The following is a 23,373-nucleotide window of genomic DNA, read 5'->3' as shown; positions in this document are numbered from 1 at the left end:
AGGAAGTCCAGTGAGTCTTGACTCAAACTAAATACAAGGTTAGTATAAGATTGGATTGCGCTCTTTGCTGTGATGGCGGAGGCTAAACTGTTTTTGTAGTACCCGACCTCCCGCTGTTTTTGTTTTGAGACTAATGCAACCTGTTTTTGTTTTTGGAACGAACAAATGGCTCCGCTTACACTAAACAAAGGAGAAAAACTGCTGGATGAGCGGCGCCAAAAGGTCAAGCAGATAAAATGAAGATGACACAAACACAGAAGCCCGATGGAAACGAAAGTGGGGTACACGCATATAGTTGGGCCGTCCAGCGACCGACGGGTCCTTGCTTGGAATCGCGGTGCTCACTGGATGCATGTCAAAGTTTCCTTGGGCAAGACACTAAACGCTAATTTGCTCCCAGTCGTAGCGCTTTGCATGCCAGCATCCACCAATTGGTATGTCAATGGGTGCCACTTTAGACACTGTGACATGGTAGCTAAAGCGCTATAATACTGTATAAGAGCAGTCCGTTCACCACATTATCCAATGGCGGGGGGGGGTATGTTTAGTGAGGTTGTACAATTGCTGGTGCTAACAATCTTGCATTTTGTTACCATATTCACAATCACAAATCAAGACACTGACTCATAAGTGTAGAAATATCGTTACACGGTCATTTTGAGAACGCCGCACCACTATAAACGCGGGAAGAACACAGTCTCTTTTCCTCTTCATGTCTGGGGTCTCGGCTTTTAAAGACAAAAGACCCCAAAATTCAGTAGCCATGTCACTCATCTCACTCAAGCAAATTCCGATCCAGTGATGGATTTTCTGGAGCGCTCGTCTTCATTGGGAGCTGAAACTTACCCCAACTAACAGGTCTCCACCTTGGATAGGTTCGCCCATATAGAGAAGCATTCACATTTAACTAGGAAACTATGGGCTGTTTGGATTCCTTCAGCGACCTAAAATGTATGGCGTGAACATCCACACGAGATTCAAACCCACAACCTCTCAGATACGAGTTGGACCTTCGAACCACTGCAATGCCGAGTGCTGCGCGGTATACAAATTTGCAAGGTAATATATACGATATATATTTAATTCCGTTCAGTTTTAATCTTTCCCTTCATTAGCATTTGATAACGTCTCCTACAGAAGTCCAGGAAAGTAAGCATCGGTCGGAGCCCAATTCGCACACCGGCCCTTTGATCTTACTTTAAAGGCGCTAATATTTCTGACGTACGGTGATGTCACTGTTCGGGCTTTCATATCGACTTTTCTGTGCATTTGCGAGCGTGTTTATCAAGACTAAATTTAGCAAAAGGTCACTCACCCATTTGGATGACAGAGTGCTAATGGATGTGCTTGGAGCTCTTGGTGGAAACCTGCGCCGTGTCCCAGCTCTTTGCTATGTAAATGTCTTTCACGGGCAAAACATTGTGGAACTTTTAAGGTCGCGCACAAAAAAAAAAAAGAATGACGTATCCCAGCAAAGCATTTACATGATTCTGCTCTATTGTGTGTAATAACCATACAACAAATGAAATTGAGCAGAACTTAGGAAAGGGTCTTCATTTTACAACCAATGAGCAATTGTACTTACTACTTATTATACAGTATTGGTCTATATTTGGAGTAGTGATCAATTAATGTGATATCTTCAGGTTTAATGAATCTAACATTTTCAATAAATATGACCACCAGGGCGCGGCACGGTCGCTCAGCTGGAAAGCATTGGCCTCACAGTTTTCAGGTCCAGGGTTCAATCCCGGCCCAGTCTGTGCGGAGTTTGCATGTTCTCCCCGTGCCTGCGTGGGTTTTCTCCGGGCACTCTGGTTTCCTCCAACATCCCAAAAACATGCAACATTAATTGGAAACTCTAAATTGCCCCTCGGTGTGATTGTGAGCGTGGCTGTTTGTCTCTATGTGCCCTGCGAACCAGTTCAGGGTGTACCCCGCCTCCTGCCTGTTGACAGCTGAGATAGGCTCCAGCATTCCCAACGACCCTTGTGAGGACAAGCGGCTAAGAAATTGGACGGATGACCACTAGGAGTGCCCATATCAGCAAAATCTTACCTACGGGTTAAACCTTGAATTTTATAAGATGTTCTATATAGAGTCCATCATTTGTTTTCGATGGTTCCAACATATAACCAATACCTGCCGGTTAACACCTTCGTAGCGAGTAAGCATATCCCACCTCCTGCAGGGTGCGCCTGAGCCTCAAAAGTAGGGTCTTGACAGCAGTGCAGTCCTGCTGCATCAGACGCAGGGGGAGGGTCTCCACTCCGGGGTGCAAGGTTTCTTCTTCCCTCCCCAGAAGCAGTGGCGGGTTGCACTCCGCAGGCAGAAGAGTGGTCGGACGCCGAAGCTCCCTGGAAGTGGGCGACAGAAATATAAATATGAGGACATGAGATTTTTCATTTCTAAGTGTGCACTGATATCAGGAAGGACGGGGCCTCTTTCACACAATCTTTACGGAAGATCCAGCATTTATTCAGATGTGCAAGAAAAATGTCAGTTGGAGTCGGTGTTGCGAAATGCCCTTATGTAGAGGAGGGGCTTCCCCTGTTGTGGTTCTAATAAACTACCGAAGAAAGCCGACAATTACCAGTTTGACTTTCCCCACCAAAACAATGTACAGAAAAGACGGCTTCTCCAGGCAATGCAAAAGGGCTTATTCAAATCCTCATATAACAGTACTTTGAAACACAAGCTAAATTAGTTCCATGACCACACTCATAATTGAAATGGAAATTGAAATGAATGGAAAGTACTGTACTTTAATCTTCTTGACTGGCCTCGTCTTATCTCGTTGCTTATCCCCGCCTGTTCACATTCACTCACTGTTTACGCCGCTAACTTCAATTGAGTTTTGAAAAGTGATTCTAGCAACGTAAGACATGGTCAAAGCTCTCGGTAAAATTGAGCAAAATGGAGAACGGTGTCAAAAAAAAAATGCCAAGCAAGTCAGTCTTGAGCTTTATAAGCATCATATAAATGAAACTATCAAATGTTGTTTTTGTCCCAAGGACAAACATCTAGAGCATTGGTACGAAAGAAGTGTTTCAAACGTCTGGCTTACATAAAAGCCTGCTGAGTGCCAACGCTCTAGGTCTGTGCGCATCGATGTTCACAATGAGAAGATGTAGTTGCTTTCAAGTAAACATGCGGCAAATAACGACTTCTGACTTTTGATATTCAATGCTTCCCCACGTTGATCTAATTATTGCCCAAAAACACAGTGGCTTCATCTTATAAAACATGACAAAGCAAATGATAAACAATTAAGTCCTGATTGTTTATTTCAAAAGTATCCATGTATTAGTCTTCAATAAACAGCCACTTCTGAGGTATAACTCTTATCTAAACTGTTTGCTCTTTTAAGACTTAAACTTTAAGTATTTTAACATAAAGGTGCTTGGGAGTTCACAACATTCTAAGACAGAAATTCCCTTTAAATTCCTAGTTTTGATTTTTTTACTGTGGATTGTTAGGTTCCACAGCTAGAAATTCACCCATTTGCAGTTCTGGAGCTCTTCCTGATGCTCCAAGACAATGTTAAACAGAAATTGGTGTCAAGGAAGTATTATGCATCTGGGAGAGAAGTTCAGCCTGGGTTGTTGAGGTTTTGGAGAGTTTTCAGTGGATGTCTGTGTGCGCGCATTTTCTTTCACAACAAAATAATTTGTAAGTAAGTAAGTAATTTTAAGGCAAAGTTAAAATGATAAGCTTTTGAAACAAATTAAAGTGTGTATAAATACCTTTTTTTCCCCCGTCATTTTGGGTCTCGCATTTTATAAAATGGATGTTAAAAATCAGTATAGGGAGAGTGAAGTAAATCCAATCGTAATTAAATTTTTCATCCGGAATTGTTAAAGTCAGGTGTCAGTCTATTACAGGCGTTTTTGCGAGAGCACAAGAAAGCATTATTCCTGGTCACATGTCCAGTCGTCAGTCATTGATCGCTTCGCTTCCCTCTCGCTCGTGCGTCCCCTTTCCCCTACCGCCTGTTCTCACTCGTGTAATTCGCCTTTGGCCCCGGTGTCTCGAGCGTGTTTCCGCCACGCCACTCTGGCAAGTCATGACACTCCACGGGCATTATCGGGGCCTAATGTGTCCTCCCGGCTAGCGGGGTGAACACCTGAGGCCCGTTCCGTCTCGCGATGACAAGTGACATTGTACCAACCGCTTTCCTTTTCTTCTTTTTACTCCCTGCTGAAATCCGTACAAGTGAACTACTTCCACTTCTTCCTGTCCTGCTGTTCCAATCTGCAACGTGGGCAAGCGTAAATGTGAAGTATGATCAATCCTTCAATGTTCTCGTGTCAAGTGTGGCATTTGTGCGCCGTTAGATCAGAGGCTGTTGAGAACAACCCAATGCTTTGCTTTGTGCCAGTCTTTGTCTTCTAGCCAGTGTTTACTTTTTAGCTGTGTGCTATTGTGTTTTTATCCAAGTGGACGACCCATGATTGGTGGCTGAGACAAAGACAGGGTAGCGCATTTTGCTCCAGAATGCTTTGACAGTCTTGAGATTTCTTTGTAGCATGCACTGAGTCAAGACAGCATTGTGCCGGATGAGGGCAAAGCAGCCCCAGCACAAAGCAGATTCCAATCTTTCTGACACTGGGCAGAACATTTAGCTCCAGAATGCCATCGGAGGCTGGGGATTTTACAGCATCTTGTTAATACTAATGCACCACAACTCTACGAGGTATTATGGAAACTTTTTTTTGACGGGGGGTAAAAACCTAACTACACTGTTATAGTATCTAATATTTACCCTCTCTGACATGTTGAATAAAAGGTACTCCAGCGAAGGACAATTACATACTACTGTACAGCCCCGTTCTTTGTTCTGACTGTCGGAGAAAAAGTCCTTCTGGGCTTTACACACTTGGCCATTAAAGCTGATTCTGATTCTGTTTACTAAGGATAGAGACCAAGCCCTGTTCCGAATAGCGAGAAAGCGCTAACCCAAATTGACACCCTCCTCCTTGACATGCTTACACTGTGATTGCGCACATTAATAGCTTGAGTGAATAGGACCTATTTAATAAGTGATTTCTGTGGAAGACAGCTGACAAATGTGAATATCACAATGCAAAAACAAAACAAAAAAAGTGGAAACTCCTGCAACGTAGTTGGAAGAGACACTATAGAATTGTGCATGTCAGTTGGTGACGACAACACACTTTGGGATTCACTTATAATGTATGCACAAGATGATTTTGACGTTCCGGAAACTCAGGCGTAATCACACGTAGGAAGAGTGCAATCAGGCCGTGTGTGCATGTGACTGATGTTTCTCTCACTTGGCTCGGTCATTTTATTTTCCTTTTGGCACCACAATAAATGTCCTTGTTCTTCCACCTTTTCCCATTTTCCACGCTCCTCTAAACAGTGGTCATCTTTTGTCTTCCCCACACTTTACTCTCCTCCCTTGCCTGTACACCCTGCATTTTTTTTCCCCTCTCACCGGCCTTTTCTCAACAGAAGTGATCAGTTTTCATCAAGGGTGGGAAAAAAAAAAAAAAAAAAAAGGCAATTATCTGCCTTTTATTACTTTTCATTATTATACTGCTAGTGATGGTTTATGACCGGGACCATCAGCGGCTTATGTTAACATGGACCTGGGCAGGTGATAAACAATAATGACAAAAAGAGCAACCACTTGTAGGCAGAAGCTGACAAAACGAGTAAATGCGTGGTAAAGGGAAGAACGACGACATGCAGCGCCACATAAATTAAATGACACGGGAAATTATCAGCAGCATTTGTCAGTTTGTAATATAAAGTCAGCTTTGTCTGAATAGTAACAGTAGAGGACATTTTGAAAACCGAGACACTGACGGCAAGGAATACACGCAACACCATTAAATTTTCATGGACAAAAGGGAAAAACAATTACCCGATGTGTATGCGTATATCATACGTTTCGTCAAACAATTACCAGGGCCTTGATCGCGCTCATTTGTCATCACTCGCTTGTACCTGTCAAAACACAGTCTGTTCATCTGCATGCGCCACCTGAGGCGACGGGTATTTTTACGCCACCATTAAACTCATCAGGAGTATCTGTAACAATGACTGAGCGTCAGCCAACGCTCCCGGCAGCAAGTCTAATGACGAATTCTGGACTTCGAGACACAAAAAGGTAGAGGGTGTAAAATGAATGCCATAAGGCACGGCTAACGACCATGAGAGTGTCTATTCTGCTTGCCTCTTTTGTTACGGTAGCAACTCTTGGAAAAAGTGCCAGTGTATTTTTGGTTGTTTGTTTACATTATTAACCCTTAAGCTTCTCTGGACCAAATAAAATGTTGTAATTTTGTAAAATCATATACTTTCAGAAAATAATACTCTGGACTTAAAACCTGTTGCAAATTTGCAACCCCTCACCCGGAAAGGGTTAAAATAGACATATTACGTAAAACTGAATTTTGATATTTTGCCCAAAGTCAGCTTCTCTCCCCGCTGATTTTTATTCTTGAGCAATATTTTTTATGCACTCGGTTTTGTACATGGATTTTTATTTTTTGTATTTATTTTTTCTTTATATCGTTTTAATGTATACTCTGACTCAGGAGAGGCTCTCCAATTTCATTGTACAGTCGTATGATGACAAGAAATGTCATTCATTCATTCATTCATTCATTCAAATAGGCTCCAGGTAACCCATGACCCAAATAATGGATGGATGATTCAGAATGCAGCCCTCTGGTGTGCGGAAGCCTCGTTGGCAGTAATTTTTACACAGTTTAAAACCAACAAATACATTTTGGGGCTTATACAGTAGACCTACAGCCCTACCCACACGAGCCCTTTATGTTTTATGAAAGGATTAACAATTGGAGGGTTGGTTAACCAGAAACTAAGCTTCCAGAGTTCTGTAGCGGTATGGCCAAAATATGTTTTCATATGTTCTCATTGCAACACTCACACTTTGGCTGCCTAAGATTATGTCCAACATTTCACAAGCATGAAACAGACCTAGAGAGCATCAGCCAATGAGGTATAGAAGAGGCGAGAAGGTGCGTGGCGCTCAGTTTAGCAGTCCATTTACATCCCAGCCTTCACGTGTGGTCGCCTAGACCAGGGGTCGGGAACCTATGGCTCGCGAGCCATACCTGGCTCTTTTGGTGGTTGCATATGGCTCGTGGAGCCCTCATAACGACATACTGTACTCGTCCATGTGATTTCTGCCGTGCAGAGAAGGTTTGTCCTAGTGGGGTTGCCATAGTTTGGTGTGGGAGGCAAAACAAATGACATGGAGACTGTTTGGCCAAGTGGGTTGCTGTAGTTTGTACATGGTAGTCGATGTCCACAGGCGCTGATCGTGTCGGAACAACTAATTATGGAAACGCTTTTGACAAAGGTCGTTCAAAGACAAAAATATGAGGAGTACCGAAGTTTTCAACAAGAATGGACAACCTTTGTGGAGAGGGAGGGTTCTGCTGTGTGTTTAAATTCACAGATGTGGCGTGTGCCAAAGCATTCGTACTCGACGTTGCCAGTCAACACTTTGCATATAGACAAGACAATCAAACGAATAAAAGACATGCCTTTTTCGGCAAGAACTGTTCACCATCCTACCAGCATGATGGAAAATCAAATTGAATTACGTTGACTATTAACGGATGGAAATCTCAACGCCTCCATGAAGATTATTCTGACGATGTATGAAACAGACTATCAAGCCATTACCAAAACCAGGAAGCAACTGAAGTCACATTCATGGTAAGAAGTGTTTTTGTCATCATTGGTTACCAACATCATAAAGTTATTTAAAAGAATTCACAGACTTTATTGTACTCTAAAAGTGTTGGTTCAACATAAATGTGCAAACACACCTGCATTTATTTTTTTAAATATTGCATGGCTCTTTTGAAATTTATGGCTCTCTCAGTGGAAAAGGTTCTCAACCCCCTGGCCTAGACCAATGAGATCACGGATGTAAGTAAGCGTGCTTCACCTCAAAGGGTGACGGAGCTTTGCCTCAAGAGCTCACACATCACACAGGAGTTCGGAGAATAAAGGTAGCCGTTATTTACTCTCCTCTTGAGCTAAAAGGCCGTAAGTCAAGATGAGACGGAAAAGGGAAATGTTATGAGTTGGGCCACTGTATGAAATCCTCACTTTATTAGAACAAGGTTCAATTACAAGTGTAACTATACAATGGGAAACATTTTACTTTGGGGAATTGAGAAAATATATTTTTCCCGAGACATAATTTGTCTTCTTCCTATTTCATCACTGTAGCCCGTTTCCCACATCAAAGTCATTTACATAGTACAGCAAAATAGTAAAATAAGTGGCAAAGTCCAACATCCAATCATTTTCTATCTCATTTGTCTTCAATAGGATCGCCTATGCCAATCGCAGGGACAAGCAACCATTCATACTCCCATTCACACCTCTTTGGTTTATTTCACCAAACATGCATGTTTTTCCCAAACGTGGGAGAAAGCACGTTTTGGACCACCTGTAAAAGCCGCTTATTTTTTTTCCCCCCTTTTTTAATTTTTTTTTTTTTTTTTTTTTAAATTGACCAAGCGATTTTCCACATTCAGCAGGACTATCAGAGCTGGAACAAACGCCAAACAGTGCTGTGTTGAAGGATATTGTGCAAAGGCAGGATAGGAGTGTTCAGTTTTACACCAGATATTGACGCATGTAATTATCCAAATTCTATGGCACAGGGTCAAAAAGGCTATTGTATCACAAAACTGAAATTCTTAACCAAAATGTCAACTGTGGTAAATCTGTGCAGCTTTGCTATGCACATTTTGCATGACCTGTGAAACATTGAAAAACATTTAAATTCTAAAAAGTTATAACTTTTTTTTTTTTTTTTTTTAAACAAGATTGACGAATCAATATATTTATCTGCCCAGCAGCAAAAGTCGGTAAGCTTTTGCTCTGAGACTTGGCTCTCAAGTTCGGTGGCGTCATTTGAATATTCACACCCCGCATTCTTCCTGACAGCTATTAGAGATAAATACCGGTAGCCCTTCTGATCCTCAGGGTTTTTTTTTTTTTTTTTTTTTTTTTTTTCCTGAGTGGGTGCATAATTTTCTGTTCACAAGCGGTGAACATGAACACCTGTCAGGATGAAAAGGCCTGCTATGTAATTTATGCCACTGGGGATTTTTATCCAAACAACAGGCAGGGGCATGATAGTGATATAAAGTGGCATGTGATCATGGAATTTGGCTTAATCATAAAACAACCACAAGTGATTAATCCTGTGTTGGTGCAAAGTGAGGTTAAGTCGCTTTATTAACATTTACGTGGATTGTTTTTTTTTTTTTTTAATTCATTGACATGACTATTTTTCTGAAACTTCCTGGTGTTAGTATTTTATATAATAACCAGAATATTTCCATTAAATAATTGTAATAATCCTCACACTAACCAGGGTTTTATGGAGCCTTGTACAGTAGCTCGATTAGAATCTGGTCAGAAACCCAAACCAAATAAAACCGCTCCATAAAAACATCTTAATTGCAATAAATAAAAGGCTGAAGCTGGTGTGGAATGGCTCGTCATTCTGTGTCCCGCACACACACACACACACCGTTAAGAAGGAAAATCGCAAAAATTTGTGACTACCAGTAGAAAATATGTCACAGCGTCTCACTTTGTAGTGAGATTAAGCGTCATCTGTGCAGACTTCAGTTTCCAGGTTCACTCTTTTCTTCATAAAGGCAGAAGTTGTGATTAATTCATCAAAACTAAACGCTGAGCCAACAAAGGAAATCTCTTCCTTTGAATGTGAACGGTTGGAGTTGAAATTAATTCAGTTAATTTTAGAGACAACTGTAGGGCACAATTTTATCACTTTAATACAAAAAAAAAAAGTGGGGGAAAAGATAGAGAACATCATTAGCTAGTGATATCTTGGTACTTTAAAACAATCCTTTTGAATGTTTTCAGTAATCAGTAAAAAAAATTAATTGAACATTTTATCCCTTGTAAAGTAATGCAAAGGATGTACAGTGGATATATGAAGTCTACACACCCCTATTCAAATGGCACACACTTCTTAAAAAATGAGGCCAAGGTAAAACATTTTTTTTCCCCCACCGTTAATGTGAAGTGTACATGTTACAGGTCACACTAATGGACAGCATTTTGAAATAATTTATCTTGATCAAATTTTTAAATATATCCCCAAAAAAATCTGCCATTTGAATAGAAGTGTGTATACTTTTTATAACCGTCGCACTAACTCGTAAAAAATCAGGACCACAATTTCCCAAAAAATGAAGGTTATACTAATTCGTCTCCTTGTACTGAGAAATTATGTCAAATCAGTATGTAAATTAGAAGCTTATCAACTGCGATACACCAAGCATCTTCTTAAACGCAATTGAAGTGGCTCTAGATTGCGAAATTCACAGATTTTCCGCAAAGGCTTTTGTCATATTGCGTGCAAACACATGAAGCATAGACCCCGTGGTCAACCGGAACAAAGTGCTCCATGTGATCAACTAATATCTTCAAAAACAAGGAAAGCCCTTTGGTCCGCTTCTTTGGTCAGGAACAAAAGACGACTACATTTTTTGCAGTCGTTTGGTATGGTTCATATTCATTTGATCCTGTGGACTTAAATGTTGAAAAGCCTTTGGAATGTTTTTTAGTAAGTCACGTAAAATTCATTGCTGCAATGAAGAGTTCCAAAATGCAAAAAAAATGAAAAGGTGTTCGTGGTTCTGATTTAAGTTACCCCCCTCCCCTTTATTGACATTTATTTGGTGTTTGACTTTACATGTTACATAAATGTATTTGTTTTTATTTAACTTTATTTTATTTAAACGTTTTATCATCACATTTTGTGCCACTCATTAAAGTATATTGTATACAAGCATAGTAAGTTTCTTTCAGCTTGTCCCTTTCGGGGTCACCACAGCGTGTCATCTCAGATGAACGCACATATGTTTGGCATACAAGCATGATACGATTGTATTAGCTATTCAGTGTTTGTTTAAATTTTATTAATAACTACTTTTCCTTGTGCATATTCGCTTCATTTAAAGAGAAGCATTCTATTAAAATCCAAATTCAACTCCTTTTTTGGGTCATAAACAACTGTACACTGGGGAGACACCGCACTTGGTGCTTCTCCAGCGTACAGTAAAAATGAAAATATGTCAGCGATCGTCGGTGCTATGATTAACTGGTTATCAATTCGTGAACAAATGCTTGGTAGCTAAACAGTTGGACGCAAATCAAAGGATAATCTGTCCTACAAATAAAGAAATCTCTTACAGATGAGTTTCTGTGCATGTGTGTTTTAAAACTAAATTGTAGGAGTACGCGTGTTGTGGTTCGAATAAAATTCGACAGTTTGGCAGATACATACAGTAAGTAGAATAAATCATGAAAAAAAAAAATTGAATGTATGCTTCTTTATTTCTGACTATGTGGGCTATTGCTATGAGACCACATTCTCCTCGGGGGGACATCTTAGCCAGCTGATCTTCCCTAATGTAGTCTTGTTTTTGCAAATAGGTCAAGTATTATGTATACTCAGCAAATTCGTATTCTTCAATTTATGCGAAGAGATTTACGAATTGCTGTTGTGATATTTTATGTGACTGTTAAAAATAAACAGTGGGGGAACACTATTCTTGCGAGGAAAGGTTACAATTGCTATTTTAAACAATTGTCTTTATCATGCTGTGGATATTTTGACATCATGAGACTCGGACAACACGAGTCAAGATTAAGAATTGACCAACCGTAACTTGCTAACATGATGTTGTGGGCAGGCAAGTGGTCATTGAGTTGAAAGTGTTACAGAGGTTGTCAGAAGACAGACATACGTAGAGTGGATGAGTCACAGAATGGCAAAGAAGTGGACAATCCTTGGAAATATATTGGTTGATTCATGCCGACTGAATTCTGCCATTCAACTCCTTGTGGGAGAACAGTAAGTTGAGTAAAAAGTACTGAAACAAACATTCACATGTGCATGGAAAAAATAAATAAATAAATAAATAAGGTCACATAAAAAGGTCCACTGTCATGAAATGCATGATTTTTAGTATGTTATTAATGAAAAATAGCAGCCGGTATGAACCCATCTGTTTTTTCCCCACCACAAAACATGATTTTGACATATATGGCTTTTTGTCACTCCAGCCATGAAAATCCTCTCGAGGGATTTGTTTTCAAGAAGAAGGAGGAAGTGACGTACAGGGCAGGAGCGCAATCAGGTTCCTTAGTGTTAGCCAAAATGCCGGCTCATTGTATTGCTGGATAGTGCTCGAACACTCGGGAGGATGGATGCGCTCTTCATACTTTTCCAAAAGACCAGGTTCGTTGTGAAAAATGGATTGCACAGGTGCAAAGGACAAGAGCTTCGTGGGTTCCAAATAACTGGTAGGGCTGTATACAGCTCCTAAAAAAAAAAAAAAAATAATAGTTGGGGAAGGACGTAATCCATGAGTCAGGGGTGCTAAATGTGTAAATGTGTCACCCCAGCCGAAGCCGTGATCGGCGGCTGTCGCGGCGCCGGACGGTGGATCGGACGGGGGGGCAGTTTGGCCGTCGTCGTCGCTCGTGGACGCTGTTGTTCATCGCCGCCGCGTAGGTGGATCGGGCAGGTAGGTGGTTATGCCGCATGCGGTTTGGCTGTGATCCGCATATGATCTAAAAATGGCTCCAAACGATAGGGTAATATTGCCCCGGTCACTTCACTCGGTTGTGAGATGTTCTCTTCTTCGAAAAGAGCTTCCGTGTCAGAAGGGGCGTGGGAAAAATCCGAATACCTCTGTTGTTTGTCTTCCATACCAGGTGGCACAGCGTGTTTTCAGTGGCGAATGTCCCAGTGTGACGTCACGGACAGAAGATGCTGCCAATATGGCTCCGGCTTGAATGTCGAATGAGACTTCTGAAACTTTGCACATGGATGACATGCTCTTCGTTCATATTTATCTTTCGTATCGACATTGAAGCGAATAATGTAATTTATTTTTCATTGCAATATCTATTTTAGAATGTTTAAAGGTATGACACTTGACCTTTAAGTATATCTGTCAAGGTTTGGTGTCATGTCACCTTTGTTAAAAAAAAATGTGAATTGTTTCTAGTTACTTTAAACAAGACTTCTCAAAATAACCCTGAACAATGTGCTTCTGAACAAAAATCATCTTAAAAAAAAATCATATCACATGTAGCAGCATGCTATGGTAGACAAAACTGTTTCTTTGGAGTCAAGAGGCAACGTGAAACACTTGACCTCCTTACTTATTTGGATCCTAAATCAATGTCAACTGTCAATTCATTGATTTCAGAGATAAACAGTTAAAGGCTTTGTGAATGTGCAGTTTGCTTGCATTTAATGTCCTATTCTAAGACTGAGATAAGACTGCCTTTTTACAACTTAGCAAAACACAAAAAAGAGGGACACTTAAAGGCACATTATCAACAACGAGAATGGCTGCTGGCAAGCGACAGAGCAGTATGCGTCAGCATTATTTCAGTCCGATATTGAAAAACATAACGTGGCTTCACCATCGTGTGTGAAGCAGATGTTTTAGCCAGGCTATCAGACAGCCAGCAGCGTGTTGCAGCTGATACCCTGGACAGTCGATGTGACTGACAGACTCGCGTGTGGCTGTTTTGAGTGCGGGTCGTCGAGGTCCTTGCTTTGCCTCTAGCAAATCAATGGCCCCCCTCAAGGGAGCGTGGAACCTCAGCGATAGCGAAGGAAGACAGCGAGGCAAACTCAACCCCAGGCAAACATTTTTGGTGCCCTCTTTCCTGTCTGTCTCTCCCCACAGCAGGTAATTCACACCTGCTGGTCCTAACGTTGATCTGCTGGTACTCAGATCTGCTTCCATTTTGAAGTCCCACTGTCACTGCTTATAATATTTGTTTTTAATGGCCCTTTTATGGCAAGAATTCTTGACTTCCAATCCAGATAATACTTATCGACCCACATTGTTTTGGGTGACACTACTGTGTTTAATAGCTTGCTAAAGGTTTTGTTCATTTGTCAAGCTTTAGACTAAATAATGCCGCTTTTTTTTTTTTTTTTACATCAGGTTGTCAGCTTCTATATTGTACCCTTTGTTGGTCACAGTGACGTCAAGTTTGTTTAAAAGCAACCAAAGAGGAGAGGGTGGCATATAATACCGCATTACCGCACTGTTTGAACAATATTTACCAAGAATCAGAAATTTGAAATAGTACCTCATATTTTCTTTTGCCAATGGACACAAAATTGACAAGATACTACAAATAGTACCTTGATACCTTGCCGTTTCTTGGTTTTACCGAAGGAAACAAAATTGACAAGGTATACAATATGTACAGGGCGTACAAAAGCATTCACTTAAATTTTCACTTGTTAAATTGCAGCTATTTCCTAAAACCCTTTAAGTTCATTTTCCCCTCAATGTACACACAGAAGCCATATTGACAAAAAAATACATACATTTTCTGCAGATTTATTAAAAAAAGAAAAACTGAAATATCACAGCCTAAAGAATCGAGAACCTTTGCTGTGACACTCATTTAACTTGGTGCTATCCATTTCTTCCGATCATCCTTGAGAGGTCAGAAACAAATATCTGCTGCACTGAAGGTTCCTAAGAGCACAGCGGCCACCATAATCCTAAAACTGAAGCTGTTTGGGACAATCAGAACCCCTCCGAGAGCTCGCAGGCCAGACAAACTGGGCAATCTGGGGAGAAGAGCCTTGATGAGAGAAGTCAAGAAGAACCCAAAGATCACTCTAGCTGACCTCCAGAGATGCAGTCAGGAGATGGGAGAAAGTTCTAGAAAGTCAACAATCATTGCAGGGCTTTATAGGAGAGTGGCCCAACAGAAGCCTCTTCTAAGTACAAGACACTTGAAAGCCAGCATGGAGTTTGCTTGGAAAAAAAAAAAAAAAAAACTAAAGGAAACAGAAGGACTGACCAACAGTCAACCAATGGGAGGCATGATGGGGAGAACACAAATACAGCTTATATATTTCATGAAAGAATGTCTTCATGTAATTATTTAACAGACTGTGCTGTGTGTGATATACAGGAAAACACGTCAGTCACTTCGTAAGGAAGACTCAAGATCACCAGTTTCCAGGAGAGACAGTAGGCCACTCCAGGAGCACGGTTGTACTCTGGCTTTTCTATCCAGATTCAATGCAAGAGCTGAGGTTTCATTTTATTTAGCTATCAGCAACGTATTCATTTAATAGCCTAAAGTAATGAAACTTGACATGGACTATAAATTACACTTCAGTCTCTCATCATACCTGGTTTTGGCAGTATACGTTGTACGGTTCCTGCAGTTTGATGATCCCAAATATAACTGATCTCAACGGAAAATGTTTTAAAAGGTGACCACGTTCACTGGTACTTAACCCAATGAGGTAACCGAAGGAAAGGCACACTGCTCAGTAGATAGTAATGCAGTGCTGCTGCATAAACATATGAAATATGTATGTCGAGCGTTACCTGTGGCAGTTGTCTTTTACTGGGATGCGATCTCCTGATGGGTCAATGGGGGAGTGGAGTAGGTTCAGACAGGACGCCAAGGACTGACTGGAGTCTTGTCTAGAAACTAAACACACAAAATATGGAATTAACTTACAACATATTCTAGTGTGGGGAGAAAAAAAAAAAACTGGTTCGGACAGATTCCAAAGGAGTTTTACTCCCATAGGAAATATCGGAAATGGAATTAATCTGCTCCAGGATCAAAGAGTCACCATCATAAAGCCTTAATAAGTAATGTTTTAATTAACAATGTAAATCTTGCAGTCAATGTTAAGTACTGCAACACAACTTAACTTTTTGATAAATTGTGAAAAACTCACTATAAGCGTCAGAACAGTGGCTTCTAGGTTGCCATTTCGGAAACCATAAAAAAAGGGAGACTTTTTTTTTTTTTTTTTAATATAAATATCACAAAGACCTCTTGCTTTAGTTGAGCACTTCCTGTACGCCAGGGGTCGTCAACCTTTTTCAGGCTGAGGGCTACTTCGTGAGAACTGATTGTACGAAGGGCTACATGACTTGTTTGCAGCAAACTTCAGTCATAGTTCATTATACATTTTCATTTTTTGTATTTTGTTTTTTGTGACATTACAGGTATTTTAAAAATTTAAATAACACAAGCAAGTCAGATTCAAAATTTAAAGCTGTGGTATTTTTAGAACATGCCTCGCGGGCGCCTTAAATTGTCCTCGCGGGCTACCATTCGCCCGCAGGCACCGTGTTGGTGACCCCTGCTGCACGCTATGTAGAGGAGATAGTCGTTACGGGCTTCACTCTGCACCCTCTTGAGATTATCACCCTTTGTTCTTCAACCAACCACCCACCCACCCGTTTGTTTGTTTGTTTGTGTCTTTGTTTATAAAAAGCCACAAAACCTAGTCATGATAGCACTAAACATTCTGGAGGCCAATCTTCCAGCATTTGATCGTGCACACTGGACATCAGACTATGCATTACCGCCACCCACACTACTACTACTACTACTACAACTTGAGCCTCTTTTGGCCAATGCTCGTAAACCTTGGTCATAAATTTACTTGACTTTTGTTTACCGCTGGTCTAACAAGGCATTGTTCAATGCTAAGTAAGTTGAAGACGACACAAAAATACGCCTTGTAGCACGACGCCCAGACTCTTGTCCGATACCGTTGAACATTTAGAAGGTGATAATAAACGAAGGTACGTGGAAAAATTAGATAAACTCGGTATAAAGGGACCCGTATTTAATGTCGAAGTTGATGTTTTCACCGACGAGAGTGGACTGTTAACCCGCTTCCGCTTGTCTTGGACAACTGGATCTACGCATGGATCTGGTGAGTAAGTCGTTGAGATTTAAACGGAAAAGTTTGAAAGCGTATAAAAGTCTGGACGCTTATGAATACCTCCTTGCTGGATCTGTTCTCAATCAGGAATAAATCCCACATAGTGACGGGTTGATAGCTCGTGAACGCGGAAACATTCGGCCACACGTTAACCTTTACCGGGAATATGGCGCGGTGAAAACGGCGACGTCACGTGCACAAGCTTTATTGGCCAATTACATTAGTATCTGCTTGCTCAAATTAATCCGCGTGTAACTGTTAGTCACTTCATTGTATTGCTTTCTTGGGGTTTTAGCTTGAGATTGATTAACGCTACATGACGAGGAGCCTTAAATCATCACTTCAGCTGTTAGTGAATTCAGCAAATGTCCTCCTTTAACTGTGAAAATAGACAGACTGGTCTAGTGGTTGATCAAAAACCTCTATTGTAAATTATGTTAATGTCACCAAAGAAAACCAACTAATTCCTCTCAAGTGTCAGGTTTCATCCCATAGACGCTGAACACACGCCCATAGTCCTCTTCCTTGTTCCACTGGCCCCACTTGCCAACTCACCAATCCAACCACAAACCACAGAGACCTTCAGGGTCTCACAGACAATAGGCACTTAGAAAACTCTTGAAACAATCTACGTTAACACACTTTCAGGATTGCAGCAATACATAATTGCATGTGATTGGATGAACGAGTCGTGCCGTGGGACCTGTGCAACCGTGGATGGGTTGGAGTGACTGAGGGAGCTTGTATGTCGAGGTGACCACATTGAGCTGATGGAAAATAAAAAAAGGACACAACTAATATCACCTTGGCATCGACTACAAAAGTCTGCAGTCGTTCACCCCCTGTAGCGTTCCTTTGTCGCAGTTCCATTTCCTCTTCTACGGTTATGGTCACAGACCTCTGATGCATTGCAGTTGAGACAGAGGCCCACAGACTCCCAACAGCCCAACTCTATTCCTTTTAAATTGCAAGGAAATGCCTTGCTCTTTAATAAAAGACCACAACACGCCTCCTTAGAGAGGTAAAAAAAAATATATTTGCGACTGTGTGGTGACTCGAGACAGGTGCATGTGTGTATCTGTAAAAAGTTCCACCTTTCTCGTAACAATTCTAACACTTAATGAGTTCCAGTCTGCACACCATTAGGACCGATGACTAAGTATGTGCTCTTCTGTGTGTGTTATTAATGACAGAGGCCAACCACAGTGTCCTTTAAGAGTTTGTGTAAGTGACGTCCCAAAAAAAAAAACCTCATGCTTGTATCTAGAGTCAAGTTTAACCCTGCGTGTCCATCGATCCATCCATTTGATTCTACTTGTTAGTTCACCTGCGATCTGATCCTGGCTGACTTTGGGTCAAGAGGCTCGGTACACACCCGGTAACTGTTGCCAGTTCATCGAAGGACCCATACAGGCAACAATTTATACTCACATTTCCACCTATGCACTGTTTAGCCTTCAACTAACACCGTGTTTTCGGAATGAGCGCGAAAGCTACAGTATACGGAGAAAACCCGCACATTGCAGTGGGTTGTCTTAAAAGTCAATCCTGGAGAGTTTGACTGTGCAACAAACGTGTTCACCACGAGGTCAACGTGCTCCATCATCTCTCCCAGTGAGAGTTCCACAGCAAACTCTCTAATAATTTGTACATATCTGTATGATAACATACTGTAATGTGATTATAAAGGTTTAGGTTCGACTATGTACATCATATCAAACATCTAAAATAGCTTTTGAATTATTTAAGTGATAAATATGCATTTCCATTAGTGCAAAGTCAATACAATAAAAGTAATATTTACTTTTTATGAATCGTAATTAACTGCAATCACCGTAATTAAAGGAATTAAAGTCGGGAAAATATGAACTTTCATCAAATATTACCATCAATCAGATAGAGGTGGGGGTGTTTATTTACTCATCTTGAAATGGTGGAATATAACGTATTTATCGATTAGTTTATGCAATGAAAGTTTGATTTAAACCAAAATGACTATGGAAAATGCATGGAAATGAGCAAGACTTGAGCTTTTCACACATTAAGCCCCGCTTTAAATAAACCGAACATAGATTAACACATTCACATGAGGTGTGTTCACAAGTACAAGTCATTTACAATTATATAAAAAAAAGAAAACGCTTTGCAGTATCGCACTAGACAACACGTTTACCTTGCTAATCATTTCTAAAGCATGAGACGTGCTATAAATGAGGAGACTATATCGGGTTGTGTGCCATATGTTGAAAGATTGGGAGAGATGTTTCAACTGGAGGCAACAAAATGAATGTGAGAAGGATCAAAGAAAAATACCATAAAGGGACTGAGCGATCAAAACATTCTCCAGCTCCTTCAAAAATACAGCTCCACCCAACAGAAAAGTACAGTAATCAGCACAAAAGTCTAAAAAATAAGAAACATCATGTGGGATGTCAGTAAATCTTGTGAGCATTTAACTGAGAGAGAATGCAAAGGACTGACTTTCCAAATATTTAATTCTTTAGCTATTGTGGGTGTTTTAGTAACACCGTCACAGAAAAAAGACCAGTGTTGGCTAAAGCAACCAACACACAGACTGATAATTCAGAAATGTTTCCATCCATCCATTTTCTTTGCCGCTTATCCTCACAAGGGTCACGGGGAGTGCTGGAGCCTATCCCAGCTGTCAACGGGCAGGAGGCGGAGTACACACTGAACGAGTCGCCAGCCAATCGCGGGGCACATAGAGACAAACAGCCGGAATCACAATCACACCTAGGGGCAATTTAGAGTGTCCAATAAATGTTGCGTGTTTTGGGGATGTGGGAGAAAACAACAGTGCCCAGAGAAAACCCTCGCAGGCACGGGGAGAACATGCAAACTCCACACAGGCAGGGCCGGGATTGAACCCGGGTCCTCAGAACTGTCAGGCCAACGCTTTACCAGCTGACTACAACACAGTTATGATTAGTGACGATATTCAATATTTTCAATGGCAAATACCGCAAGGAAAGAGAAGGAGAGTTTGTAACCGCAATGTAGTTACCAGATAAGCTAACAGTTAGCCGAGCGTTAGCCAAAGTTTTTTTTTTTTTTTTTTTTCTTCTAAAACTACTATTTGTTCCTCTTTAAATTTGCCAACAAATTAGGGGGCGTTCATTCCTTCCTTTCTCCATTCGCATTGTGTGGATACCCAAAATCTGTTGGATCAGGATGGCTCATCCTGAGCGATTATCCTGTGGTGTGGGGTTCTTTAACAGTCATTATTCTTCCCCGAGCGGTTTTGAAAATAGACTATTGCAAATCTTAAGTCTGTTTAGTACTTACGATCACAGTCATTCACCACATTAAGACTGGGGGGGGGGGGTCCAACTAGGCTAAATCGACCCAGAATTTCCACCTCGGAGAAAGAAATCAAGGATCCCCAAAATCAAATGAATTGTAAGCATGCTTGAAAGTTAAGAATGATAAAATGTTACTTAAAACATAGACCGTAGAGTATAAGAATAAAAGTTTTATGATGGGGATGATATGAGCCTGTAACTCACTTCACATTAGATTCAATCCGAAGCGTGATTAAAAACAATTACCGTGACGATGGCGCTGATCGTCAGATAGGTCCAGGTCCAACATGAGGTCATCTTCATCCAGCTCAGAGGAGCCCAAATTATTTAGGATGTCCTGCAGGGGCAAAATAAAGATGACTAATATCTTGTTGATTTCTTTCATTCATTCATTTTGTAATTGGGGAAAATAACATCAATACTATATGGAGCAGACACATTAATCCAACATTTCTGGAAAGCCTCAGGCCACCAATCAGACAAATGGAAAAAGGTTAGACAGCAAAAGCTACAAAAAGATGAAGTGATTTTAATCATTTGTGCAAAAGGAGCTAATGGTATTTTCATTTGGAACGAGACATGGAACTTTCTTGCCTTTGAGACGGGGACATTTAGAGGCTCTTTATGACAGGAGATGGGGGAAAAGTACTGACTGAGTAATTAAAGAGAAAGTCAACATCCATCCATCCGTCCGTCCGTCCGTCCACTTACTACAGTGCTCGTCTTCATTAGGGTCGCCTCCCCCCAATTGACTTTTAGGCAAGAGGCAGGCTTACCAGCCAATCACACGGCTCACGCAAACTATCCACACTCACACCAATGGAAAATTTTTTAATTAGTCATTTTCTTCAGTGGCACTAAAGTGGATGGTTTTGGCGATGTGGGAGGAGGACAGAGTAGGCAGAGAGCATGCAAATGAATTCAAACGCAAACCCTCTCAGCACTAGCAACCCTGCTGCAGAACGTGATCGGTTATATAAAAAGGCAAGCAGCGATTAGTCTAACGTGGATTTTTTTTTTTTTTTAACTTTGTATTCCATCATAATCAAATTCATTGCAATTACTAGTGAAAAAGACAAGCAAATCCAACATGTTAAAATATTGCTGCACTGGTCTTTGATAAAGCACTCTGGACTATTATTCAATTAAGACATCCTTCCAATTTTACAAACACCATAGAATTAAATGTTTTTTTTTTTTTACATATTAACGGATGAAATGTCTGCATCGGTTGCAATCTGTAAGGCCCTCATGGCTGATTCAATGTTTGAACAAAAGCCAATACTCCCATCTAACGGCCAGGAAAGGGAGGTGTATAGCAGAAAAATTCATAAAAAAATATGTCATTCCGTCTTTTCTCTCAGAATCGTCACACAATTCCCTGGCATTGATTTTACAAAAGGTGAAAGGATTATTTATTTATCACTAATAGTTTATATAACAACTTTGACGCATTCATAGTGTTGTTTTAATCACTTTAAAGTAACATTTGACAGAACAAAACCGGCTTTTGAAAATGCCAACTTTCACACTTAACCCTTTATACAATGGAACCTTTAATGGCCTCAATGCAAAAATGGAAAATTACGCTTTCAACCCTTTTGTTTAAATACTTTAGTGGTCCAGTTATTCATAATATACACAAACAGCATTGTGAGAAATCAGTCTCCTAATAATCCATCTATCCATCCATTTCCCAAGCTGCTTATTCTCACAAGGGTTGATAGTAACTATGAAACAAATTAGAAACTAACACTTTTTTCCTGATGGTGATTGAGAACGTGTTGATTTGTGTTAAGTGGATGATGACACCGTCTATCAGCATGGCCATTATTTTGGGAAATTCTATCAATGATTTGACACATAATTGTATCACAGTATATAACATACATCATATGGAGTTATTGCCTCATGGCATGTGGTAACCCTGCTTCAATTCACCAAATACGGTGTTGGTCTTGAAGGTCAGGTTAAAATATTGGCTTGGTCATCTGTGGAGTTATCATGTTCTCCAGCTGTTCTCCACGTTCCAAAAAAGTATGCTGAAGACACCAAAATTGTCCATAGGTGTTGAATATGAGTGGAAAATAGTTGTTTGTCTTTTATGTGCTCTGCACTTGGCTGGCCACCAGTACAGCGTGAACTTCACCGCTTGTCCAAAGTCGGCTTGGACAAGCGCAACAGAAAACGCGCGGGTCATTCCTTGCCAAATAAATGGTTAACCCCACTTGAAAGACCTTGGTTAAACTCTTGCTCCGGAGAAAAATTAAATCCATGCAACTCGGCAGGGACTCGGAAAATCCAATAAGCGACTTTGTCCAGCTCTCATCACTGCTGTTTGGACTAAAACAATGCAACAGCCTCATTCCGTATTGATCCGCTACACCGACACATGAAAGGAGAAGGGGAGGCGGGACGACACATGAAGGAATAAATAAAAAGGTTGTGTGCCTTTTTAAAACCAGTTGGTGCCCATAAATGACAAACTGAATCATACAGTTCTCTCTCAGTGAATCCAGGATTTAAAAAAAAAAAAAAAAAAAACACAGAAGGCATTCAAGCGAATAGACGCACACTGTGTTGGAAAATAAATGAAGGTCGTCACAGTGTAATCCCGCAACACACAGACTTCATTTGAAGCTAAATGAGCCATTTTTGATGAGTGAGCATGGCTTTCCCGATGCCGTTACCTTTTTTTACCGCATGTTTGGCATTTGAAAGTGTACGATCCTGGCGCTAGCGACATTTTATCCGACCTGGGGTATCAGTAGAAGGTGGCTCTTTTCCAAAGTGCCACGAAAGACGGGTGACAGTTTTAGGAATCAAAGTGGCATTCAGGTGAAGGGAGAAAGATTTGAAGTCGGGGTATGGCAACCTCGAGCTGGCGGAACAACTAATTAGGTTACTTTTATCGGAAACCTCACAAAGAAGAACTTTATGCACTTGGTCCAAGGGTCATTTCTCACCTTATAGTCAGTTCACTTTTACAGCCTTGATCTGCTTCTAATCAATTGGTGTGTTTGTAAAGCCCTGTTTTACTGGAGTTGTTTTAGAATTACAGCGTGCTGTATTTACTCGGGTTTAGGAAACTAATGGGTCGTTAATGTGGGCGTATCGGTGTGTAAATAAAATCACTATGTTTTAAGGTCACGGTAACAGAAAGAACAAAATGCAAAACATAAAACGGATTTTTTTTTTTTTTAATCAGTTAAAAAAAAACAAAGGAAGTTA

The 23,373-nt window shown here is 40.7% G+C and overlaps 1 protein-coding gene across 2 annotated transcripts in view; it reads right to left on the bottom strand.

Annotated features, from left to right (window-relative positions):
• ccser1 (coiled-coil serine-rich protein 1) overlaps positions 1–23,373 on the bottom strand; it is a 117,453-nt gene that overhangs the window by 74,244 nt on the left and 19,836 nt on the right. For both annotated transcript variants that reach the window (XM_061817054.1, XM_061817055.1), the window contains exons 5-7: positions 20,389–20,479; positions 15,456–15,561; positions 2,183–2,357 (exon numbers count right to left, since the gene is read on the bottom strand). In XM_061817054.1, the coding sequence (XP_061673038.1) occupies positions 2,183–2,357; positions 15,456–15,561; positions 20,389–20,479 (372 nt within the window). The remainder of the gene's footprint in view (positions 1–2,182; positions 2,358–15,455; positions 15,562–20,388; positions 20,480–23,373) is intronic.

The sequence above is a fragment of the Syngnathoides biaculeatus genome, chromosome 4, assembly GCF_019802595.1.
Source record: "Syngnathoides biaculeatus isolate LvHL_M chromosome 4, ASM1980259v1, whole genome shotgun sequence".
Lineage (NCBI taxonomy): Eukaryota > Metazoa > Chordata > Actinopteri > Syngnathiformes > Syngnathidae > Syngnathoides > Syngnathoides biaculeatus.
The sequence above is the reverse complement of the archived record's forward strand: the minus strand, read 5'-3'. Positions and strand labels throughout refer to the sequence as shown.